Genomic DNA, 22,111 nt, shown 5'->3' with positions numbered 1-22,111 from the left:
AGGAGAAGGAGAAGGAGAAGGAGAAGGAGAAGGAGAAGGAGAAGGAGAAGGAGAAGGAGAAGGAGAAGGAGAAGGAAGAGAAGGAGAAGGAGAAGGAAGGAGAAGGAGAAGGAGAAGGAAGGAGAAGGAGAAGGAGGAGAAGGAGAAGGGGAGAAGGAGAAGGAAGGAGAAGGAGAAGGAGAAGGAGGAGGAGAAGAAGAAAGAGAGAGAGAGGGAGGAAGGGAGAGAGGCATATTTACATACGTATTTGGACTTACTTTGCGAACCCCTCTGCCAAGCTCTTCTCCGTAGTTGGTTCCAAGAATTTCAAAGTGAACATTGGGATTGCCTCCATTTTCTGCAAATTCTAGCTCTCCAGTCAAGCCATTGACCCCACCCTAATGGAGAAAACAGGTGCTGGTATAAAATTTCAGAAAGAAATAAAATTATAACATTAAAAGGTTAAAGGAAGCTCTAAGAACCCTACTTCTGCCTATACAGAAGTACTTCAGGTGTGTAATGGTAAACAGGCTAATTTTAAATAGGTACTAAACACAAGCAAGCATAACACTGAAAGTGAGTTTAGATGCTAGTGGTTCATGCCTGTAATCCTAGCTACTCAGGAGGCTTGAGATATGAGGATCTTGGTTTGAAACCAGCCCAGGCAGAAAAGTCCCTGTGAAACTCTTACCTCCAATTAACCACCCTGAAACCAGGAGTGGCCCTGTGGCACAAGTGGTAGAGCACTCACCTCGAGCTCAAAAAAGCTCAGCACAAAAAAACTCAAGGCCTTGAGTTCAAGCCCCACAACTGACAGAAAAATGTGAGCTTAGAAACCACACTTATTGCAGCCACTTGTCATACTAACATAGTAATTATGGCAAAAAGCATCCAATTGCTGCTTAGAATAACACGCTGTCAGAGCTGAGGCCTTCATGCTTTGTGACTTGTAAGCACAGGTTAGTACAATAAAAAGACGCTTGTGAGGCCATAAAAATATACTCTGGAGACAAGTTTTGACAACATGGTATGTTTTGTCCCAGCGTAATTCCATTCAAATTTGAGCTAAAATTATGGGAACCTTAATTCATGTGAACCTTAACATTCATTATTTTTTTTTAAAAAAAGCATTGTCAGTTTTCTTCCTGTGTAAATGTAGTTGCCAAAGTATGACAGTGTTGTTCTGTATATTTTAAAAAGCTGTATTTTGAATATTTGTATCATCAATGATAAATATTTGAAGACATAGATGCTTAACCTGTCCACAATATATGTATAAGCATAATGCAGTGACCACAATTTTATGTATAAAGGAAACAAATTTAATGTGTGTGTGAATACACACATTAATATAAAAGTTAAATTAGGCCTCAAAGCATTTTTTGTCTTACTGGTATTCTAGCCGTGGAGATTCACTGGGAATTTTCAAGCCTCATCTTTCATTCACCATGACAGATGTTTGCTTCCCCAACAGATGGCAATGTAGGTCATACTTCTTTCTTTCTTATTTACTATATTTTTTCCTTGTTTCGTTTACCAGCCATCATTTTATTTAGCATTTCACAAACCCACAGCACATTCTCAGTCCCTTTAATGTTAAAGTTTGTCTGCCTTAGAATCATGGCTTAATAATGGCATTTATTTAGACAACAAATCGATCTCATTTTGAAAATCACTTCAATTATCACCTCTATGATGTTGATACTTAAATATTTCTCACTTGTAACCCCATATCTGGTTTGATTTTGTTTATTCTGGGGGGGCATATTATGTATTCTCTTCCATATCCTGTTCCAGCCCACTGTAGGATGATAAAAGTTCATAAAATAAGTTCAAGAAAGAATTGTTGATTTTTCTAACCTTGATCTCAATATTTATTGTTACAACAATGATAATTAACACAATGAATCCTCCACTATGATTTTGTAATTAGTCAACTTCTCTTTTGTAATCTAATTTTACGATAAGAAAAGCTGTTGAATTTGATATCCTGGTGGGATTTTTTTTTATTTCATATATGATTTCCCAGTTAGGAGGATAACATATTTCCTGGATTTCACCAGTGACCTGAGAATCTAATCACTGTATAATCTTGGCTAATTCACTTAGCTTCTCCATGCTTCAATTTCTATATTTTTAAAATTGGAATAATGTAGTAATTCCCTCCCCAGGATATTACTATAATCCTTGTTATGGTATAATACATATAAAGAACAGCGAAGAAAACTTCATGTGATGAGAACTTAATTATTATTACCATTGCTGTTTGCTTCCACTATTATTGATTATATGTCATTCTATGTTGTATCATTTATTTTATTATTCATGTAACCTATTCTCTTTCATTTATTTTCAGATTAAGCATGAAAAAACAGTCTCCGTAAAAATGTATGCTGCCCACGGCATAAATTTTGGAATCATGGTTTTATTCTTTCTCATCTTAACAGACCTTTACTGATCACCAAATGCTTTCAGTTCCCTAAATACCTCCCAGAGCTGACTCCCCCTACATCCCACAGCGCATGCGCTGGCTGGCCTAGATCCACTCTTAAGTCTGAGCATCAGCCTTTTCCTTGGTGCTCTCTCCCTGGCTCTGTCTAAGCCAATGACAGATGTGGAACGGATCCTCCATTGTCCTCATGAGAGCCTTATGGTCATTTGGTGTTGTCACCATCTTGTTTTTAAGACATTTCATGGTCACTTGAGGCCTTGAACAAAGATCAGGAGCTTGAAAATAGTTTCCAAAACCCACATGGTCTTTCCCCTATCTCTCTTAGCTAATAAGGAACTAAGTCCTTCTCTTCTCTTCTTGCCATTGCTGGCCAGATGCTAATGTATGCAGAGGTTTTCCTCTAAGCCTTCAGATTCTCTTCATTTGTCATGCACTGTTTTTCCTTCCCTATTCCTGGAGTATTCTTGCCTTTCTGGATTCATGAATGCCTCTAAGTGCTTTCAATGATCTGTGTCACTCTTAGGTCTTTTTTTTTCTTCTGGTCCTGGAGCTTGAACTCTGGGCCTGAGTGCTGTCCCTGAGCTTCTTTTGCTCAAGGTTAGTGCTCTACCACTTGATCCACAGTGCCATATCTGGTTTTTTTTCTGAGTAGTTGATTAGAGATCAGATTCTCATAGTCTTTCCTGCCCAGGCTGGTTTAGAACTGCAATCCTCAGATCTTAGCCTCCTGAGTAGCTAGGAGTACAAGTGTGAGTCACTGGCACCCAGCCTCTTAGGTCTCAATAGGATCTTTAGTCATATTTCAAGAGCAGGTGGTGTTCTCCTTTTGTTGAACTGATCACACTTGTGCCATTCACAGGATATGTTTTCTCTGATGTCAACATTTATCAAGATTGATAAATGTCAATGAATACCAATAATATATTGGTACTTAAAGATTTGGGTGACTCAACAAACACAGACATTTTCTATTTTTCAGTATTGAAAATAATTAACACAAGGATGTCACACAAATTGTTCAATTAGACTAATGTGAGAATATTTAAGGATCTATTGAATTTTAATTGGCTAGCTTGTATAGACTACATAGAAAATGGCCTATGATTTCTTTTACATATACTCAGTCACAATTTTTATTTGGGGCAGTTGATGGAAGAATATTCTGTCTAGAATGTAAAAAAATCCTTTTTTGTCTTTGGGTTATTCACAAAGTAAATCCTTTCTCTTCCCCTCTCCCCCCACCTCACTCAAACTCTTTTTTAGTCCCAATAATTATCTCCATGTGTTCTGGAAACACTGGAAAATTAATCAGCTTTTGTCACAGCATGCATGACTTCTTCTAGTAGCTGTGAGAGCTAGTATGTCCCATCACCTAGGGCATCCTTTTACCAGTGCTTTGCTTCTCCCATGCCTGCTGCTTTTCAAGCTTCCATTAGAATGCTACGAGGTCCCTGTAAATGTTTCTAATGTGCTTTCAGTTTTATGTCAAATTCTACAGGAAACAGCTCTGAGATGGTGATGCACTTATATGCAAGGATGTTTACTTAAGGTGGTCTTAAGAGAGTAACAGATGAGGCATTTGGCAGAAGATGTGAAAAGTGTGATACGAATAAAATAGCCACGTAGGCTGTCCAGTGGGCAAGCCATCATTATTCCTATGTGAGGGAGGAGAGTTATGTCCTGACTGGTCATGGAGCCTGATGCTCCCTAGAAGTGAGTGAAGCAGTTCCCATCTACCCAGGGCAGTTCCTAAATGGAAACTCAGCTGTGGGTTAGGTAGCATGACCTGGTAGAAAATGCATGCCTCATTCACAAAGCAGGTGGGAGCATGTAACACCAAACATTACACCCTTCTAGGGTCCACAGAACCCTGTTTCAACCTTACTTAGTTCTTTTTGTTGAATCTGGCCTTAGATAACAATTTTCTGTGTGCTTATCAATATTCACTACCTATTTTTATATTTTTTTATATTTTTTTACTTATTTTATATTTAAGTGCATTTGTACAGTCCATACCCTAATAGAGATATTTGATATGTATCTGTAGAAAGGGTGATAAATGAATGAATGAATGGATGGATGGATGGATGGATGAATGGATGGATAAAGTGTACTCCTGGAAATTGTTTCATTTATTAGGAATATCATCACTAAGACACAATGGGAAATTAGCAACTCTGTTAAAAAACAACAACAACAACAAAGAGATAGGCCAGGCTACAAGTGCATCATGCTAATTTACTACCTGTGAGAAAGCTGGTAGTTCTGCACTGGGTAAAGTAATTTCTAAGTGTTTCAGGCAAGTGCTTTCCAGTGTGGCTCTCAGCACTGGATGTGGTGTTTGTCTGTCTTTGGAAATGCCTCCCTCTCTTATGCTCCCATAGCTGCCCAGCCTTTATTGATTTGACTCACTTAGCTTAAAAAAAAAAACAAGTTTGAAAGCTTGCTCGAATTTAATCAATTTATTAAATTAGAAAACATAAAAAATCCTTCCTAAAATATATCTATGACAATTAAAGGTAGCTTTTGCAAAAAAAAAAAGGCATAGGGAAATTTACATATGGCTTGTATAATACTAACACATAATTTTTATTTTATTATTTCTTAGTGAATGTGTTTATATTAACCAAGGGATTTTCACTGGAGTGATTTTCACAATGAAAAGAGTAAGTGAAATAGAACAAAGAACATGAGATTAAGAGCCAAGACATTTGGCATTTAAAACTAATTATCTGTGTCACCTTCAGCAAATCATTTGATTTTTGAAAATTTGTTTCCTATACCTTGAAATTAGCATAGTAATGTTAGACTAACACTATTACAATACCACACCACTCTAAAATAGTATGTTTTTAATAAAAACCAAAATTTTAAGCATAAAAATACCAAACTAGTGGGGTGCCTATGATTCACACCTGTACTCTTACCTTCTTATGAAGAAAAGATCTGAGGATCACAATGTAAAAACAGCCCATAAAGTAAAGTGTGTGAAAACTTTATCTCTGATTAACCAGCAAAAAGCCAGAGTGCATGTCACTCAAGTGGTAGAATATCATCCTTGAGTGAAAAAGCTAACAGACAGTGCATAGGCCCTGAGTTCAAGCCAGAGTACCAGCGCACACACACAGACATAGACACACACACACACACACACACACACACACATATACATGTATAAATAGTAAAATAAACACAGGGTTTTTTATCATAAGATTTAAACATACATTTTCAAATAATACCTTAATACATCTATTTTTAAAACATATTTTTTAAAAGATGTTTTAATGATTCTAATTTGAGATCTGAAATAGAATTTTCTGAAAATTTAAAAAGACAACTAGAATTGAAGACATAATGTTCATTTTATGTGAAGCTGACATAAATGTCATGTTCTTTCAATTTCGTATTAGCAATATGAATGCTAGCATCAAATTGGTAGACTCAAGTCAGGGTGGGTCTGCTGGGACACACTAGTGAGATAGATCTTTACTCCAAGTGTCTAGGTGTATGTAATGTCAACAGCTTCAACATCTGAATGTAATAACTCAAACACTATTTTGAAGATCAAGTTGACATGTGGATAAAAGCAGTGATGTGTACATTGTTCAAACCTAGATTCTCCTTCATAGGGTTAACATAGTCCTTTGAAAAATGGTGTGATTTACAAAAAATATATAAATAATGCTCTCAAAATAAGATGGAATAGTTATGATGGTAATTCACTGTTTTGATTCTAAATTTTCTAACAGCAACATTTTTCTAGTGAATGGCTCTGTGAGGAACACCTACCTATGGTGTCTCTCTTCCCCGCTGTTATTCTCGGTAAGTGTCTCCTAAGCAACCTCCTAAGCCATTAGTCTCTTTGCTAGAAGGCTTGAGAAGAATGCCCATATTTAGGATTCTGTGTCCTAGCCAAACCATGAATTAATAAATTGGCAGGATCAGAATCATGTTCAACAACCTCCCCTGGCTTCCTACCTGCCAGCATTCTGCACAGATAGACCTGGGAGGTTTTGGCAACACCTTGATTTCTATTTGATCTGCTCAGTTCTCAGCTGAAAGATGTTTCTCTGCCAATACACTCAATACAGTTTAATTCTCAAGTACTTGGCTGATAAGTGTCTGAATACTCATTAAAGTGATTCTTTTGCACAGAGCAAAGAGAACCAATAGAAACATCCAGGCGATTCTCCATATGACAGATTTCTTCTACTTTCTGGGTTTGGGTGGAGGTGTTGTTTTTGTTTTGTTTGTATATCTACTTCACTGCCAATGTTAAATTTTAGTGTTCTTTCTCTAACTTTTTTAAATAAATGCATACTTCAAATTACCAGATGTTTTGTCATTGTTGTTCCAGGAGAGAAAGATAAACATATTCAGAAAAGAAAAGGATGGATACGATAAAGAAGATAAACTTCCCATGGCTGTCTTCTTTGTGTAAAGGGTATGGGAGTAATTTGTTTGTTTCATTAATCATTTCATTCTAAATCCAAGGAGCTGTGCAAGACAAACGGAAAATGTCAGCAAGGACGACATGACAAAGAGGTTAATAAACTGCAGAGTGCTCATAGCACCGAGACGAGCGGAGCAACAAAAATGGCCTTGTGAGAATGGCGAAGGTAACTATGTCAATGCGGGTCACAGCGGGTAGGTAACCCCTGACAGTGAAGAAGAAAACTGCAATGCAATGCAAAACTAGATCCCCAGTGCTCTAACATATTAACTGTTCACAGCCATGTCTTCCTTACAAGGTTAAAGTGATCAATTGGGCACCCATGGCTCATGGCATAGCTACTCAGGAAGCTGAGAACTAGAGAGAACTCTGGTTTGAAGCCAGCCTAGGCAGAAAGGCCTGAGAAAACACCATCTCCTAGGTGACTAGTAAAAAGCACGGGTAGAGGACTGGCTCAAGCAGTAGAGCACCAACCGTCCAAGCAAGCAAGCTGAGTGAGCATGCGTGCCCTGAGTCTGAACCTCTGCATGATCCCCCCCTAAAAATGTAAGTCACAATGTCTTACCATGTGTCATTTACAAGAAAACATTAGGATATTTTTTCAGTTGGTAGTACAGTTTTATAATAGCAACAACTAAAAACAACTGTTGTATCTAAATCCTAATGGTACAATCATGGTAAATAATATCTCAACCAGCCATTATTACTTGCATAAGTTTCCTACGTAAAAAAATAAGGGCTCTTTTGGGCAATGCACGGTTACAAAAATCCTGACATTTCTTTATATATATACATATATGTATATATATATATACATATATGTATATATATACATATATGTATATATATACATATATGTATATATATGTATATACATATATGTATATATGTGTGTGTGTGTATATATAATTCCTTTATATATACATTTATAGATAGTATTTATATATGTATAGATATAATATACATATATAATGGATACTATATTATATTATATAGTATAGTATATGTATATATATTTTTTTTCTTTCTCATTTTGTGCTCTGAAATGCCTAAAATATTCTTCGTCAGAAGAAAGACCCTTTTACAAGCATGTCCAACACTGATTTGGGCATGCGCACCAGGATGAGTGAGGGACTTGTGGGTATTTACCTTCTTGATGGTTTCTAGCATGGACCGCCCTCCCTGCCAGGGTTTCGAATTCTTCCTGATGCACGACAGACTCGCCATGCTGTGCCACTTCCGGTCCTCTAGCTTCTTATGAAAAGCATTAGCAAGCAGTAGCACCGTGTCATAAATGTACAGGTTTGAAATCTGAAAAGACAGTAGACAGTGATCATTAAAACCACCAATGCCAGATCCCCAGGATAAGGAACACTTCCTCTAAGCTGAGATCATGCACGTACCAGCCATGGCTGGTTTATTGGGTTATTCGTGAAGCAGGCTTCTTTTTACATTTCCCAAGAAATTTTGCCATTGAAAAAATGCAGTCTTGTCTGATTGTACGACTCCACTGTTTCCCCTTTACGCCTGGCTTACTCGGTTGTGAAAGAGCAGCTACAAAGCGCAAAGCTGTAGAAATCATGGGCCCTTATTTCTGTCTGAGGAGTAAAGGATCTAAGGGTTTAAGATTGCAAGGGTATGCTGAATAATACATTTTCTAAATATGGCAGATCCCTGCCTTTTAGTTATTCAGGTGAGATCAACTAATCAACCTGCGATCAACTCCATCTCATATAGATGAGAGTTATAGGTTCACAGAAAGAAGCAGAGTATGCATTTGGGTTTCTGCTCTTCTGTAATGCAGAAAGGAAAGGAAATCAAGTCATTCATAAATATTACAAGAGCAAGATATACAAAAATAATATAGGCATACACATTGATTATGAATCATGGATATGACAAATATCATGGACTTAAAATTTGTGAATGTGAATTTATAGCTACACTTTCTTCTCCTAAGATGTTATCTTTTTTCTATACAGACTAAAAACTTATAACAGAATCTTGCTAAGGTTAATCTAGTGTTACAATTATGTCTTGCAAGAATCACTATTCATATTATCAATTAATTATAAAAAGTGCTTATTTTTCTGAGAAATTAGAATTTATTTAGAAAACATGAAGGTCAATCAAAGGTGTTAAATGTTACATTATTACTTCTTAGAGGAAAGTCCTGATAGAAAATAAATCTGAGAAATTAAGGGAATGATGGAAATTAATGTCTCCCCAGATCCTGAGTTCAAGCCCTAGTGCCAGTATATGTACACACACACACACATGCACACACACACACACACACACACACACACACACACATACACATGCAGACATACACACACAAAGGGGCAATTTCATTTTAAACAAAAATTATCTATTTCTCTGGCTGCAACCAACACCAATGATTATTTGCTGAGCAAAAACATATACTGCTGCTAACGTCTAAAAGTCAGGGTCTTGTACAGATTCACCATGTTCTCTTGCTGCCCTGTGATAATGACTGCTCACTGACATCACTGAACATGCAACAATCTTCAGCATATTGTCACTTGCCCTGAAACTCCCTCGGTCCTTATACTAATCATTAGCTGACACAGTTTCTAGGCTTTTCCACATCTCACTTTCTGCCTTCTGTCTTCTCATTTTTCAATGTTTCTGTTAAAAGTGTAGTAACTAGCATGCTAGTGCAGATGTGGTGTGATTAGGAGATAATAATGAAAGAATTTGTATCCATCTCTTGATCTTAGCCAAAGCCTTCTAACATAAGAGTCAAAGGTTGTATTTAAATAGTTTACAGGCTTGTACCATGATCATACTGAATTTGTTTTCAACAGTTTCAAACTACTGTCCAATCATGACTCTTCCAGCTAGACTTTGTGCAATTGTTTTTTTTAAAAAACATACTGTGTGTGTGTGTGTGTGTGTGTGTGTGTATGTGTGTGTGTGTATACATCTAATCTTGGGGCGTGAACCTAGATGCTTTCCTTAGGATTTCCACTCAAGGCTGGTGAGCTACAACTTGAACTAGACCTCCACTTTAGGCTTTTTGGTGGTGAATTGGAAATAAGAATCTCAAAAACTTCCCTGTGTGAACTAGCTTTGAACTGAGATCCTCATTTCTCAGCCTCTTGAGTAGCTAGAATTACAGCGTGAGCCATTGAACCTTAGCTTGAACCTGTAATTTTATCTCTGTACAATTTCAACTTTCAGATTTATTACTCAATATTAATTTTTTATCTTGAGGATGTGACAAATCATATGTTTTCTCTTGAGGCTTTGTGTTAGCTGTAAATCAGATAATCGTTTTATCCATATTAATTCATGTAGTGATTAGAAAATAGTAACTCTGAGGTCAGAATCTTGTGGATGACCGCAGAGTCTCTTGCATTTCAAGAATAAAGTATTTATCTGTGTAATTTGAATATTCAATTGTTTCTTTTCCTTAACATGAATTTCACCAAGCAGTAAATAGCTCAATTCCTTTATCATATATTGTAAAGGGCTTGCTCCTACCAAAGGGATCTTCTTTCCATTTTTTATTATGAAACGTAAGTTCAATTAAGAGTTTTTGGGGCACTAATTGAAATTTATGAAGCTTGTCTTCAGCTCTTAATAAATCCCATTTCCCTTTCTAAATACAACAAAATTGGTAACCACTCAAATAGCCCCACAACATTCTCTCATTATATTGGTTAATTGGCTTTGTAGTTGTCTTAATATATCTAGAGTTCACTTGTTTTGAAATTTATAAATGGTACACTTCTGAATTCTGAGGTAAAAAACCTCTTGGTGGTCATATTTGCCTGCACTGTTTCCATAGATCCCACATTACCAATCAGAGGTAATACTGATAGGAAAAATCACAAATGTTGCTTTCTCTTACTTCAGTGAGAAAGAATCTACATCAAGCATTCTGCTTTTAGAAGACCATTTTAAATTCAAGAGCCCTGCATTCACACCCTCATTTATATAAATCTTCACATAGAAAGGTGTCAGTTTTCCATTTATATATTAAATATTTAGCAAAATGTTATCACACATAAGAGTAAAGTTGATGTAACAAGTTCTCAAAGAAAAAAGGAGTTGTTCCATTCTCTTCCAACTGTGGGTTGGAGAAGAATAAGGTCTAAAGATATGAGTTGGGGGAGGGTATGCGTTAGATAAATTTAAGATTGTGTAAATAAGTGAAATACCTGTTCCTTGGCAGACTGAAATGGAAGAAATACGCCATTGAGCAAATGTGCATTCAAAGATTTTTTTAAATTCTCTCTGATGCCAGTCATTAATTTCTTGTTTCTTCTTTCACTTCCTGCTACTTTCTTTGACAAGAACAGTTTTTAATATTTCATAATTTTCTAAATAAAAGTGCTTTCTGCTTTTCTTCACTTAGAATTCCATCATTTTCACATCAATTACATTCACAACCAGCTAATGTGCAAAGTGTCCATTATGATAAGCATGCCATTAAAAGTGGCACTAAAATTTGAACAGGTCTTTTTATGGCTCCAGGGTGGTTTACTTTGACAATTACCTTCTCACTTACATTCAAATTCACAAATAGTCACAGAGGCACAAAGCACAGAGGCAGGTGTGATAGACTTGTACAGGTTGAGATTTTATGATCCCAGCTCCTAAATGTAATCTATTTTAAGCTCACTTAAAATCCAGTGAGGAACTTCCACTCCTTATAATGTTAAATGCTAGTACTCATTAAGAAATGGTTGGATAGGGCTGGAGTCATGGCTCAAGTGGTAGAGCTCCAGCCTAATAAGAAGTTCTGAGTTTAAACCCCAGTACTGCTGATCATATTATTACACACACACACACACACACACACACACACACACACACACACCAGCTGGATAAGCACAAATTCATTTAAGGATTCTCAAAGGTGACTAAAGAAGGAGAGATTATGGGATTCATTTTCTAGAGAAGTATGAATTAATCTTCCCAAGGCTGTATTAGGTTCAAATTGTTCACACTGAACATTTCCTAAGTACTATTTTCCATAATATTTGAACATATCATTTATAGACTATATTGTTTTCCTCATTTTTAAAGCTGATGGTGACTGATGTCTTTGCAGATACTCAGTTACTGTTTTTAAGTACTCACCGATATGCTAACATTGTGCATAGCAGTAATCTAAGGAGCTGCTTCCGCACAAATCCCTACACTAGTAAGATGCAGTTTATCTGATTGATTCTTCCTTTTTTCTCTGGCTTTTCCTGGCTACAGTCCTCTTTCTCATTCCTGCTGTTGGTGCAATGCCTACTGTGTCTAAAACCCGCTGCAAATTGGCAGCTTGAAATCACCTGTGCAAAGAGGAAAAATCTGATGGGATTTTCCTTCAGAAAAAATATGCTCCAAGTGAGTATTTAAAGAGCTTTCTTACGAGTGAGCCACAGGATTCGGTGTTTTTTCTCTACTTGCTGTTTAGAGATTTATCATCCAAATTCTCCATTGTTCTCTGACTGCTGAGGATCCCAGTATATTCTACCCAGCTTGCACATGACTAGACAATACTGAGCAGGCTTTGGAATTTTATATACATTTTGTGCTGAAAGTTTGTTACTATTTAAAAAAATACTCATCTACAGTTTCGATGGATTTCAAGAAATTCATTTTAAAAAGAATAAATGCCTGTGTCCTGTGTGCACGGCCAGGCAACCAGCTTAGTAGTTGTGGGGGTTAGCCTTTGGAGTATGAATCGCAAACTCTACCTTGAGAAGTGCCAGGGATCTACTTGCTCTGAAGGAAATAGCCTTTGACTATTATATTTTTATTAAAGAAGTAGACATTTTTCTATAATAGGATCAAAGGAATAAAAGACCCAGTTTCTCAGCAATCTTTCCCTATCAAGCTTATTAAATTTGTGGAGGAGCAACATCGCTCTGAGATGACAACACATAATCCAGACCCCGGCGCAATCCTAAAAGATCTCTTCGAAAGTGGGCAATGATGCATTCTGGACCAAAAAAAAAAATCCCCCATAACCCAGATATACCTCCATATTCTGAGCAAAAGGATCCTTTGGATCGCAGAGTGTTGAAGATATCCGATGGTTCCCACGGAAACAGCGCTGGCTTAAATTCTGGGGGATGGGAAAAGTCTGTCGAATAATCGTTAGCCTTCCAATAGACCTTCTTACAAGTTCCTGTACATCCGCATCGTTTATTTCCTGTAAGATAAGTAGTAGCAGAAGAATTAGACATTCTTTAATTCAGCAACAGGAGGAAAAGAAGGCAAGTAGTTAGGTAGAAATGCAGTCTACAATACATTTGCTGAAGACTCGGCACCTAGCAAAACAAAACAGCTCATGCTCATTAAAATGATCAAGGTATTTGTCATTACTTTCTGTGCTTTCAATAATACTGATTCACGTCTAAATAAATTCTAGAGAATTTGACTTAAACACACTTTACTAATAGCAATAACCCTTGGTTATGTTCGATATATAATAGAAAATTATCAGGATGGGTGAAAACTTGAAATAGCTCACAAAACCGTGTTCAGTTATAACTCCTTATTCACTAGTGGATTTCAAGATATTTTGAGGATGGAGGAAGGTAGCTGTAATATGTGAGTAATTGTTCCTAGCAATGAAAAATGAGGCTTTTAAAGTGAGGTGATTACAGGGAGCAAGAAGAAATATTATTTTACTATTATCTTTAAGTAGTTGTATAAAGGAGTTTCAACTCAACTTGTGAATTCCCCTCAAAGAGGAAAACATTATAATATATTTTTCTTTATCATTATTAGAGCTCACTTATATGTCTCTCTTGGTCAGGGATAGATAAAATAAATTTCTCATAGTTTGTGAATGTGTAAGGTAGTTTATCATTGTCCTGACATAAAATTGCAAAGTTCTGTTGGTGAATAAGACTGAGCCAGGCTTAGTAAAGGGAGAAAAAACAATTTCCCTGTGCTGGTGAGTGCATAATTCAAAAGTGTAGTTCCTTTTCTCCTGCCCACATAACCCCATAGTTAAATATTCCGATTTGGCTTAATAACATATAAAGAAGTAACTGTATATTTTTCTTTTTCAAAGCTTTGAAATTCTTTTTTAATTGTGAAAATACCATACAGAGGGGTTACAATTACATGAGCAAGGTAATGAGTACATCTCTTATCAAGCATTGTTGCCTCCTCCTTTGTTTCCCCTTCTCACCCCTACCCTCCCGTCCCCTCCCACCACCCTCCCCTTCACCAAAGTTGTAAAGTTCATTTTTTGACATAACGTCTTGTACATCTCATTGTTGCAATGGGTCCACCTGTATCCCAATTTGTTTTTTCCCTTCCCTTCCCCAAATTATACCAACATCAAATACAGTTAAAACAGGAGTTATACCATCGGAGAGGGACATACAAGCAACAAAGAAATCATCTTATAAATATGTTAGAAACCATAGTAAGAAAGAAAAACTATTTGAGTCCTTATCTTGGGGTTCATTTTGCCTAACATCAACTTATCTGACCGTTTCTGCTTGTCTCAGACATATATTAGTTATTGCAAATATAAAATTCATCCTTTCTTTGTGATCTTTATGAAATATAGATTTTTCTGAAAATAAAATAACACCTACCCATCACTAAATCCAGTGTAATATTAGAAATTTCTGGGCGATTAATTGTTAATGCACCATAAAAAATGTTTTTATCTCAGTTTAAAATACGTCTTTTTCCTTCAGTCTGTGTCATTTCAATGGGCACCCAAGGCTCTGTCTGGCATCTGCCTACAGATTCAACAGTGTCCTGGCAACTTCATTTTAATCTTTTCATTAGCTTGAAAATTTTAAACCTAATTGATATTAATATCGCTATCCAATACGTTTTAATGTTTAAATTTTTTCATGTTGTATAATCAAGCAGTTTTATGTTTTTAATGAAAAGGTGGTAAAAATTGTACTATTTCCTCATAATGTATACATTATATAGTAGCACTTATTAGCTTTAAAACACAAAGATATATCCAAAATTTAAGTAGTACCAGCTTTATCTGTGCAATTCATGACAGACTATAAATCTGCACATTAGAAGAAAAAAATCTACTTTTAATGAACTACCACTATATATTTGGCAAAATTTTAACTAATTTGCCTATTGGGAAATGACACTAATCTATTCATAGATTTTACTATTATCAGAAAAAAAACTTCCAAAGTCATTATACAAGAAGTTCATAATTCCTTACAGAAATTACTTTGGTTGGTATTCACAAATGTTGAAAACTATACAGATGCATTATTTCAATATTTAGCAATCTGATAATTCTGTAAAGAATGATTAAGTCATCTCTCATGAGTCTTGAGTCATGCTTTCAAACACATGTAAAAGAGATGGTTACTTTTTATACTTTCCACAAGGTTTGAAGTTCTCATGTGCCTACACCTAAGCAGATATGAAGAAATGCCAGTTTGAATTGAATAGGTTTCACCTATTTTATGTGTGAAGGAAAAAGAAATTAATTTTCTGGAAGAATCTGCCATCCTGAATGAAACCAACAGACAGTCTGTCTCAAAACTTTCACCTGCAATTTTAGTTTTGACACCTGATCTCAAAAAATCAGTGTGGTAGTGAGATGAAAACTTGATTGGGAACTCTTTTACATTTACAGACATTTTACTTCTGCAACCCAAAAGGTCCATTTAAAGGGTGACAGAATCAATGTGTTACATAAACCTAGGCAACTGATCACTTTAGCTGGAAGAAAGATTATATTGAACTATATTTAAAAGTCCACAAGTAAAATTTTTAAATAAAAAACTATCATATTGTTCTCATGTTGTTTTTAAAATAATGTTTCAGTGATAAGTTTTTTTTAATCTTATAAATAAGTAATCCACCAGGCAAATACTTTCTTGAGCCTGCAAATTTCCAAATATGCTAAATAATTTCTATAGAGATCCACAAAAATGTTCTGAGCTCTAAATAACTTAAAGAATCTGAATTGTAAAATTATTTCTTTGTATCCAGTGGCTCATACTTGTACTTCTAGCTACGCTAGAGGTTGAGATCTAGAGGATAAGGATTCAAGGTCAGCCTAGGCAGAAAAGTTCACTCCATCTCCAAAATAACTAGCCAGTGTTCAGATCACCTGTTGTAATGTGTTATGGGTGAATTGGGGGCAGAGGGAGGAAGGGATACTGAGGGGAGGATATACCTTCTGATTCTGAAGAGAGAAGACCTAACTACATATAAAAACAGTACAATGAAAGCCACCAAGCAGTGTTTGAAAAAGGAGGAAAGATAGAAATATAAAGGAGGCCATGGAGTTGTTCAAGGTACACTGCATGGATGTATGGCATTATTACAACCAAGTCTCTTTCTGTTACTAACCCCCCCAAAAAGGAAGGAATTTAATATCAGATAAAAATAAGGATTGTAAAGATTCTTTAGTTTTAAAGAATGCAATCTACAAGCTAATTAAACCGAATACAAAAGCTAGTGGGATAACAGTCTCTCCTGAGATTGGAACAGAGGCAGAAAATAAAACAAAACAAAACCAACCCACAAATACAGCCCATAGGGAGAATGACCAAAACAACAACCCAACACAAGACAAAGGCAATTGAAACTTTACAATGGAAAATTCTTTTTTAAATTCTATTCTTAGCACCTAAACATAAAAGTGGTATAATATGCAGAGAACTGTTTGTTTTCATTGAATCTTACTTTCCTAACAGAAAAAAATAGAAATGGAAAACACCTGATCTGAAAAGCTATCATGAAAGTTTGCTAAGCTTCCTTCCCTTTGGTCCTTCCTTCTGCTCTGATGGATACTTACTCATTGTAAATGGAGAATTAAGAGGTATGAAAATCTAAGCATGGTAGCATATGTCTCGAATCTCAGTACCTGGGAGGCTCAGGCAAGATGATTTTTGTTTTTTTAGTTTGAGTCCAGCCTGAGCTACATCATGAGATCTTGTCTCAAAAACAATATTAACAAAATTAGAAGAAATCAGACCCTCACTAAAACAGATCTTATAAATGTACACATTGCCTGTGGAAATCTCAGAAAAAAATCCATCTCAGTTTGACAGGAGAATTACACTGACTAAGAGATACAAATTTTGGCTGAGCAAAAACAGATTTGTAAGATGTTTCTGGCATCTTTACCCTGAGCTAAAATGCTTCACTATCAGTGCAGGGGTAAGTAGGAAACACAATGGAAAACGGAATTATTTTAACATCTCTGCATAAGGAGAAGAAAATCATTCATCCTCTGAAGACCTCACCCCTCAGTGTTCCTGGAATAACTTAGCACTCAGCACTAAAGATAGAAAGTGCTACCTGAGGTTTAATAGGAAATGATCTTCCCATGATACATTCATTGAGTCATTTGTAGCATTGACTAAGACCTCATTCAATTTTTATTATTAATCTGTAAAATAAATATTATACAAATCAATCTACCAAGGCATAGGAAAATTGTAGCTTGATAAATTTTGTACTCAGGATTCAATCTATTTTGCTGACTTGCAAAATCAGAATTCTTACCCCACTCTTTTATTCCTAAAATTTTTCTAATTTTCTGAAAGTCCATAGTAAGTACATAAGCAAATAATCCATTGTCCTTTTCTTAATTTTGTTGGTCATGGAGCTTGAACTTAGGGCCTGGGAGCTATGTCTGAGCTTTTCTGCTCAGGGCTAGTGCTCTACCACTTTGGAGATAAGAGTCTCACAGACTTTACTGCCTGGGTTGGCTTTGAACCATGATCCTCAGATCTCAGTCTCCTGGGTAGCTAGGATTATAGATGTGAGCCATTGGTATACTTCAATACATTATCTTTATTTGTAAATCATATATATGTCTGAATCTACATCTGATTGAGGAAAAAAAATCACAGTATTTGATTTGATCATATAATTAGCCAAGGACTGGTCTGTTCATAGTTCTTAGTGATCTTGACTAATAAGTACTTACTATATAGAGCTCTCAGGGATTGTAATATCTATCTATCTATATACCTATATATATATATATATATATATACACAAATACATTGTAATATATGTACTATATAACATATGTAATACATATAATGTATATATTCCCTATATGTATAATATATACAGATATACAGATATTACAAATATATATTATACAGATATATACTGTATATAGTATATTATATTGTATATAGTATGTGTGTGTGTATATGTGTGTGTGAGAGAGAGAGAGAATTGGGACTTGAACTCAGGGCCTGCTCTCTGTCGCTTAGCTTTCTCATTCAGTTAGTGCTTTGCCACTTTAGCCACAGCTCCACTTTCGGCTTTCTGCTGGTTAATTAGAGATAAGAGTCCCTCAGATTTGTCTGCCAAGGCTGGCTTTGAACTTTGAGTCTCAGCTCTTAGCCTCCTGAGTAGCTTTCAGGCATCAGCCACTCTCATTCATCTGTAATAGATGTTTAATCTTATATGTTATCTTAAAAAATAAGCCTTTCGCAAGGAATTTGACAAGTGTATGGACTTTAAAACAGTTGTATTTCTTTCTGTAAATGGAAAAAAATACCCTGTTCTCTGTTGATTCATATTCATATGCAGAACTATTCAATCCTCATGCAAAGAGGTGGATATGAAAGTTTAAAAAATGACATTAAAATATAAATGGAATACAGGCTCTCCCCTGAGGAGAATTCACTTCCCTTACAAAGAGGGACTGTACTTTTCATGAAGATGATCTTTCTAAGCAGGTAGTATGTGCCAACAGGAAAAGCTAAAAGATACTCAGTGGGGAAGACTTTCTCCATTTATATTATTCATATAAAGACTTTTATCATTTTTTAAATCCTCATTCTATTTTTGTTTAACAGCATTCACTCAGAAAGCTGAAAGTTTACTTCGGATTCTGTCTCCATAGCAATTTAAGGCCGTAGGAAATGCTGAGAGCAGCTACCTTCCCAATAGCAGGATGGAGATGACAGTAAAGGTAACGAGACTTTACCTCATTTATAATGATCCAGTGACAGTCGAAAGCAACCAAATTAGTCTCCACAACCTGGAATAGAAAACAAATGAGCTATCAGCACTGATCACATAAAACAAACCAAACAAACTAAACAGGCTTTTTGTAAATGGATGAAAATGAGTCACATTATAGGAGTTTAGATTTATTCAAAGATAAAAAACCTTTAGCAAAATGCATAGAAACATGTGTTTGATATGTAGATGCACTGCCCATGTGCTAAATCAAAGCATCCTTCATCAAAAACTTGAAACACAGAAATATAAACAATACTGTTTTGTGGTTTAACAGAGAGTGGAGTTCAAATGTACACCTTTCCATTCCAAATAATCTTTGGTAGATTTTTAATAAACACCTAATAAATACGTGAGTGTATATCCTTCTATAATTTGACTCAACTTGATTTTGTATCCTCTGTTACTGCTATGTTCCTCCGTATCTTCTTGCTATCACCTTTGTGCAAGTGAGCAGCTCCCTGTTTTCCTGAAATCATTATAGATTTGAATAGATTTAATTCTGAACTTATCTTGTTGTAACCTACTAAAAACAATTTCTATTAGATTAGCACTGACACTTGGGTAGGGAGTTTTACTAGCTTTCAGACTGCTAATAAGGTAAAGAGAAACAAATTTTACATAAAAGGAAAAGGCAAACAATAAATGGGAAGCAATTTTGGTTGACTAACTTTGGATATTTATTCTAATATTTTTGGCTTATGTTAAAAATGAGAGCTCTGTGTATTTATAAACACAGGAATTTTATGTATGTGTGTGTTTGTGTGTGTGTGTGTGTGAGAGAGAGAGAGAGAGAATGGGAAGGAGGGAGAATAGGAGAGAAAATAGCTTTAATATCAAAGCTTCTATCAATTCTTATCATATACACCTTAGACATATTCTTACGTTTCATATAATGAACTAATAAATGAAACTTCATGAAGTTATTCTTTAATTTGTAGAAATAATACTTAAGATATGATTTTTTCAAGTATGAAAGTGCTTTCTAATAATGAGCAAAAAGCTATTATAAAGCATGATCACACTTTGCACTTATTCTTTGTCCCACTGAGAATTACTTGAAAGATGAATTTTAATCACACAAAATGTAACTTAATACAAATTTGTTATGTGATTTGATGTTTTCCAAAATTTATATTGTTATTTGAAGAAACTTTGTTTTCAAATTTTGGTATGGATTTTGTATATTTTCTCTCTGCTCACTCTTTCTCTCTATGTATGTTATCTATAAACATATATCTATGTATCCATATATATATACACACACATACACATACATATGTATATACATGTGAATGTGTATATATATCATATATGTATAAGTGTATATGTATATAACATCTTAGTCTCCATGATCTTGCTAAGGTGTGCAGACAATGCATTATCTGAGAAGCATTATCTGTATTTATCATTATTGTTATTATCATTTTTAAATACAGCATGTTCAATTTATTAACAGAAAATATGACTCATAGCAATTTGTTTTAGCTAAAGAAGAAACACATTTTAGTTTACTTCAGTATTAGTAAACTTTCTAAGTTTCTGATTACTTTCTCTAATAGTTGTAGAGACATGTCATCAATAATTTATTAACAATGGAAAGTATTAGATAGTAAGTGAAAACTCCATTTGAATTTTTGAAGAGTCTTAGTCGAAGATTAAGATACAATATATAAAAAGTAAGTTTTGGGTGTCTCATACCTGAAATCCTAACTACTCAAAAGGCTGAAATATGAGAATTTTGCTTTGAAGCCAGTCCAGGCAGGAAAGTGTGAGACTTATCTTCAATTAACCCTCAAAAAGCCAGATGTGAATGGGGTTGGGAAGGTGGCTCAGTGGTAGAGCATTTGCCTTACATGCATGAGGCCCTGGGTTCAATTCCTCAGCACCACATAAGCAAAAAGAAAAAAGCCAGAAGTGGCACTGTGGCTCAAGTTGTAGAGCGCTAGACTTGAGCTGAAGAGCTGAGGGACAGCGCCCAGGCTCAGAGTTCAAGCCCCACTACCGGACCCCCCACCAACCAAAAAAAAAGCCAGATGTGAATGTATGGTTCAATTAGCCAAGCTTGCACATTAAAAGGTGAGGGAGAGTGTCCAGGGAGAGTGTTCAAGCCTCATACCACCTCCAAAGAAGTAAGAAAAAAAGAAAAGGATTGGAGAAAGGGAGGAAGGGAGGAAACAAGGGAGGAAGGAAGGAGGGAAGGAAGGAAGGAGGAACAAAAGTAAGCCTTTAGATAAATGGAGAAGCAAATATACCAATGAGAGGGAAAACGCTATGAGCAAAATGTAGATACAAGAATAGTTTAGCAATGTGCAAGTCGCTATGTCGAAAAACAAACTTTACAATTTAGGCGGGGGTGGGGGTGGGTATGTAGGGGTTGGGGGTGGGGGGTGTAGTTGAGGAGGTGGGAGGGATGGGATGGTAGGGGAAAAACAAAGGAGGAGGCAACATTGATGGATAAGAAATTATTGGTGGGAGTGTAAACTTGTTCAACCACTTTGGAAAGTAGTATGGAGGTTCCTCAAAAGACTCCACATAGAGCTCCCCTATGACCCAGCAATCCCACTTTTGGGCATTACCCAAATGTTCACAAACAAGACCACACTAAAGCTACCAGCACAACTATGTTTATTGCAACATTGTTTACCATAGCTAAGATATGGAACCAACCCAGATGCCCCTCAGTAGATGAATGGATCAACAAAATGTGGTATATGTACACAATGGAATTCTATGCCTCCATCAGAGAGAATGGCATTGCCCCATTTCTTAGGAAATGGAAAGACTTGGAAAAAATTATATTAAGTGAAGTAAGCCAGGCCCAAAGAAACATAGGTCCATGGTTTCCCTTATTTGAAATTACTAGTATATGTCTGAGACAAGCAGAAATGGTCAGATAAGTTGATGTTAGGCAAAATGAACCCCAAGATAAAGATTCAAATGTGTTTTTTTTCTTACGATTGTTTCTAACACATTTATAAGATGATTTCTTTGTCACTTTGTATGTCCCTCCCCCTGTTTTCACTGTATTTGATGTTGGTATACTTTGTGGAGGGGAAGGGAAAAACAAATTGTTTAAATAGGGATGCAGGTGGACCCATTGCAACAATGAGATATACATGTCATTATGTCAAAAAACGAACTTTACAACTTTGGGGGGGTGGATGGGAAGGGGAAACAAAGGAGGAGGCAACAATGCTCAATAAGAAATGTACTCATTACCTTGCTCATGTAACTGTAACCAC

The 22,111-nt window shown here is 35.8% G+C and overlaps 1 protein-coding gene across 2 annotated transcripts in view; it reads right to left on the bottom strand.

Moving 5' to 3' along the window:
* The window catches only part of Grid2 (glutamate receptor, ionotropic, delta 2), a 1,023,751-nt gene that overhangs the window by 370,751 nt on the left and 630,889 nt on the right, over positions 1 to 22,111 (bottom strand). For both annotated transcript variants that reach the window (XM_013029731.1, XM_013029732.1), the window contains 4 exons: positions 18,832 to 18,885; positions 12,892 to 13,065; positions 8,034 to 8,195; positions 258 to 377 (listed from right to left, as the gene is read on the bottom strand). In XM_013029731.1, the coding sequence (XP_012885185.1) occupies positions 258 to 377; positions 8,034 to 8,195; positions 12,892 to 13,065; positions 18,832 to 18,885 (510 nt within the window). The remainder of the gene's footprint in view (positions 1 to 257; positions 378 to 8,033; positions 8,196 to 12,891; positions 13,066 to 18,831; positions 18,886 to 22,111) is intronic.

Source organism: Dipodomys ordii, unplaced genomic scaffold (assembly GCF_000151885.1).
Source record: "Dipodomys ordii isolate 6190 unplaced genomic scaffold, Dord_2.0 Scaffold122, whole genome shotgun sequence".
Classification (NCBI taxonomy): Eukaryota; Metazoa; Chordata; class Mammalia; order Rodentia; family Heteromyidae; genus Dipodomys; species Dipodomys ordii.
Note: the sequence above shows the minus strand (reverse complement) of the source record. Positions and strands in the feature narration are given on the sequence as shown.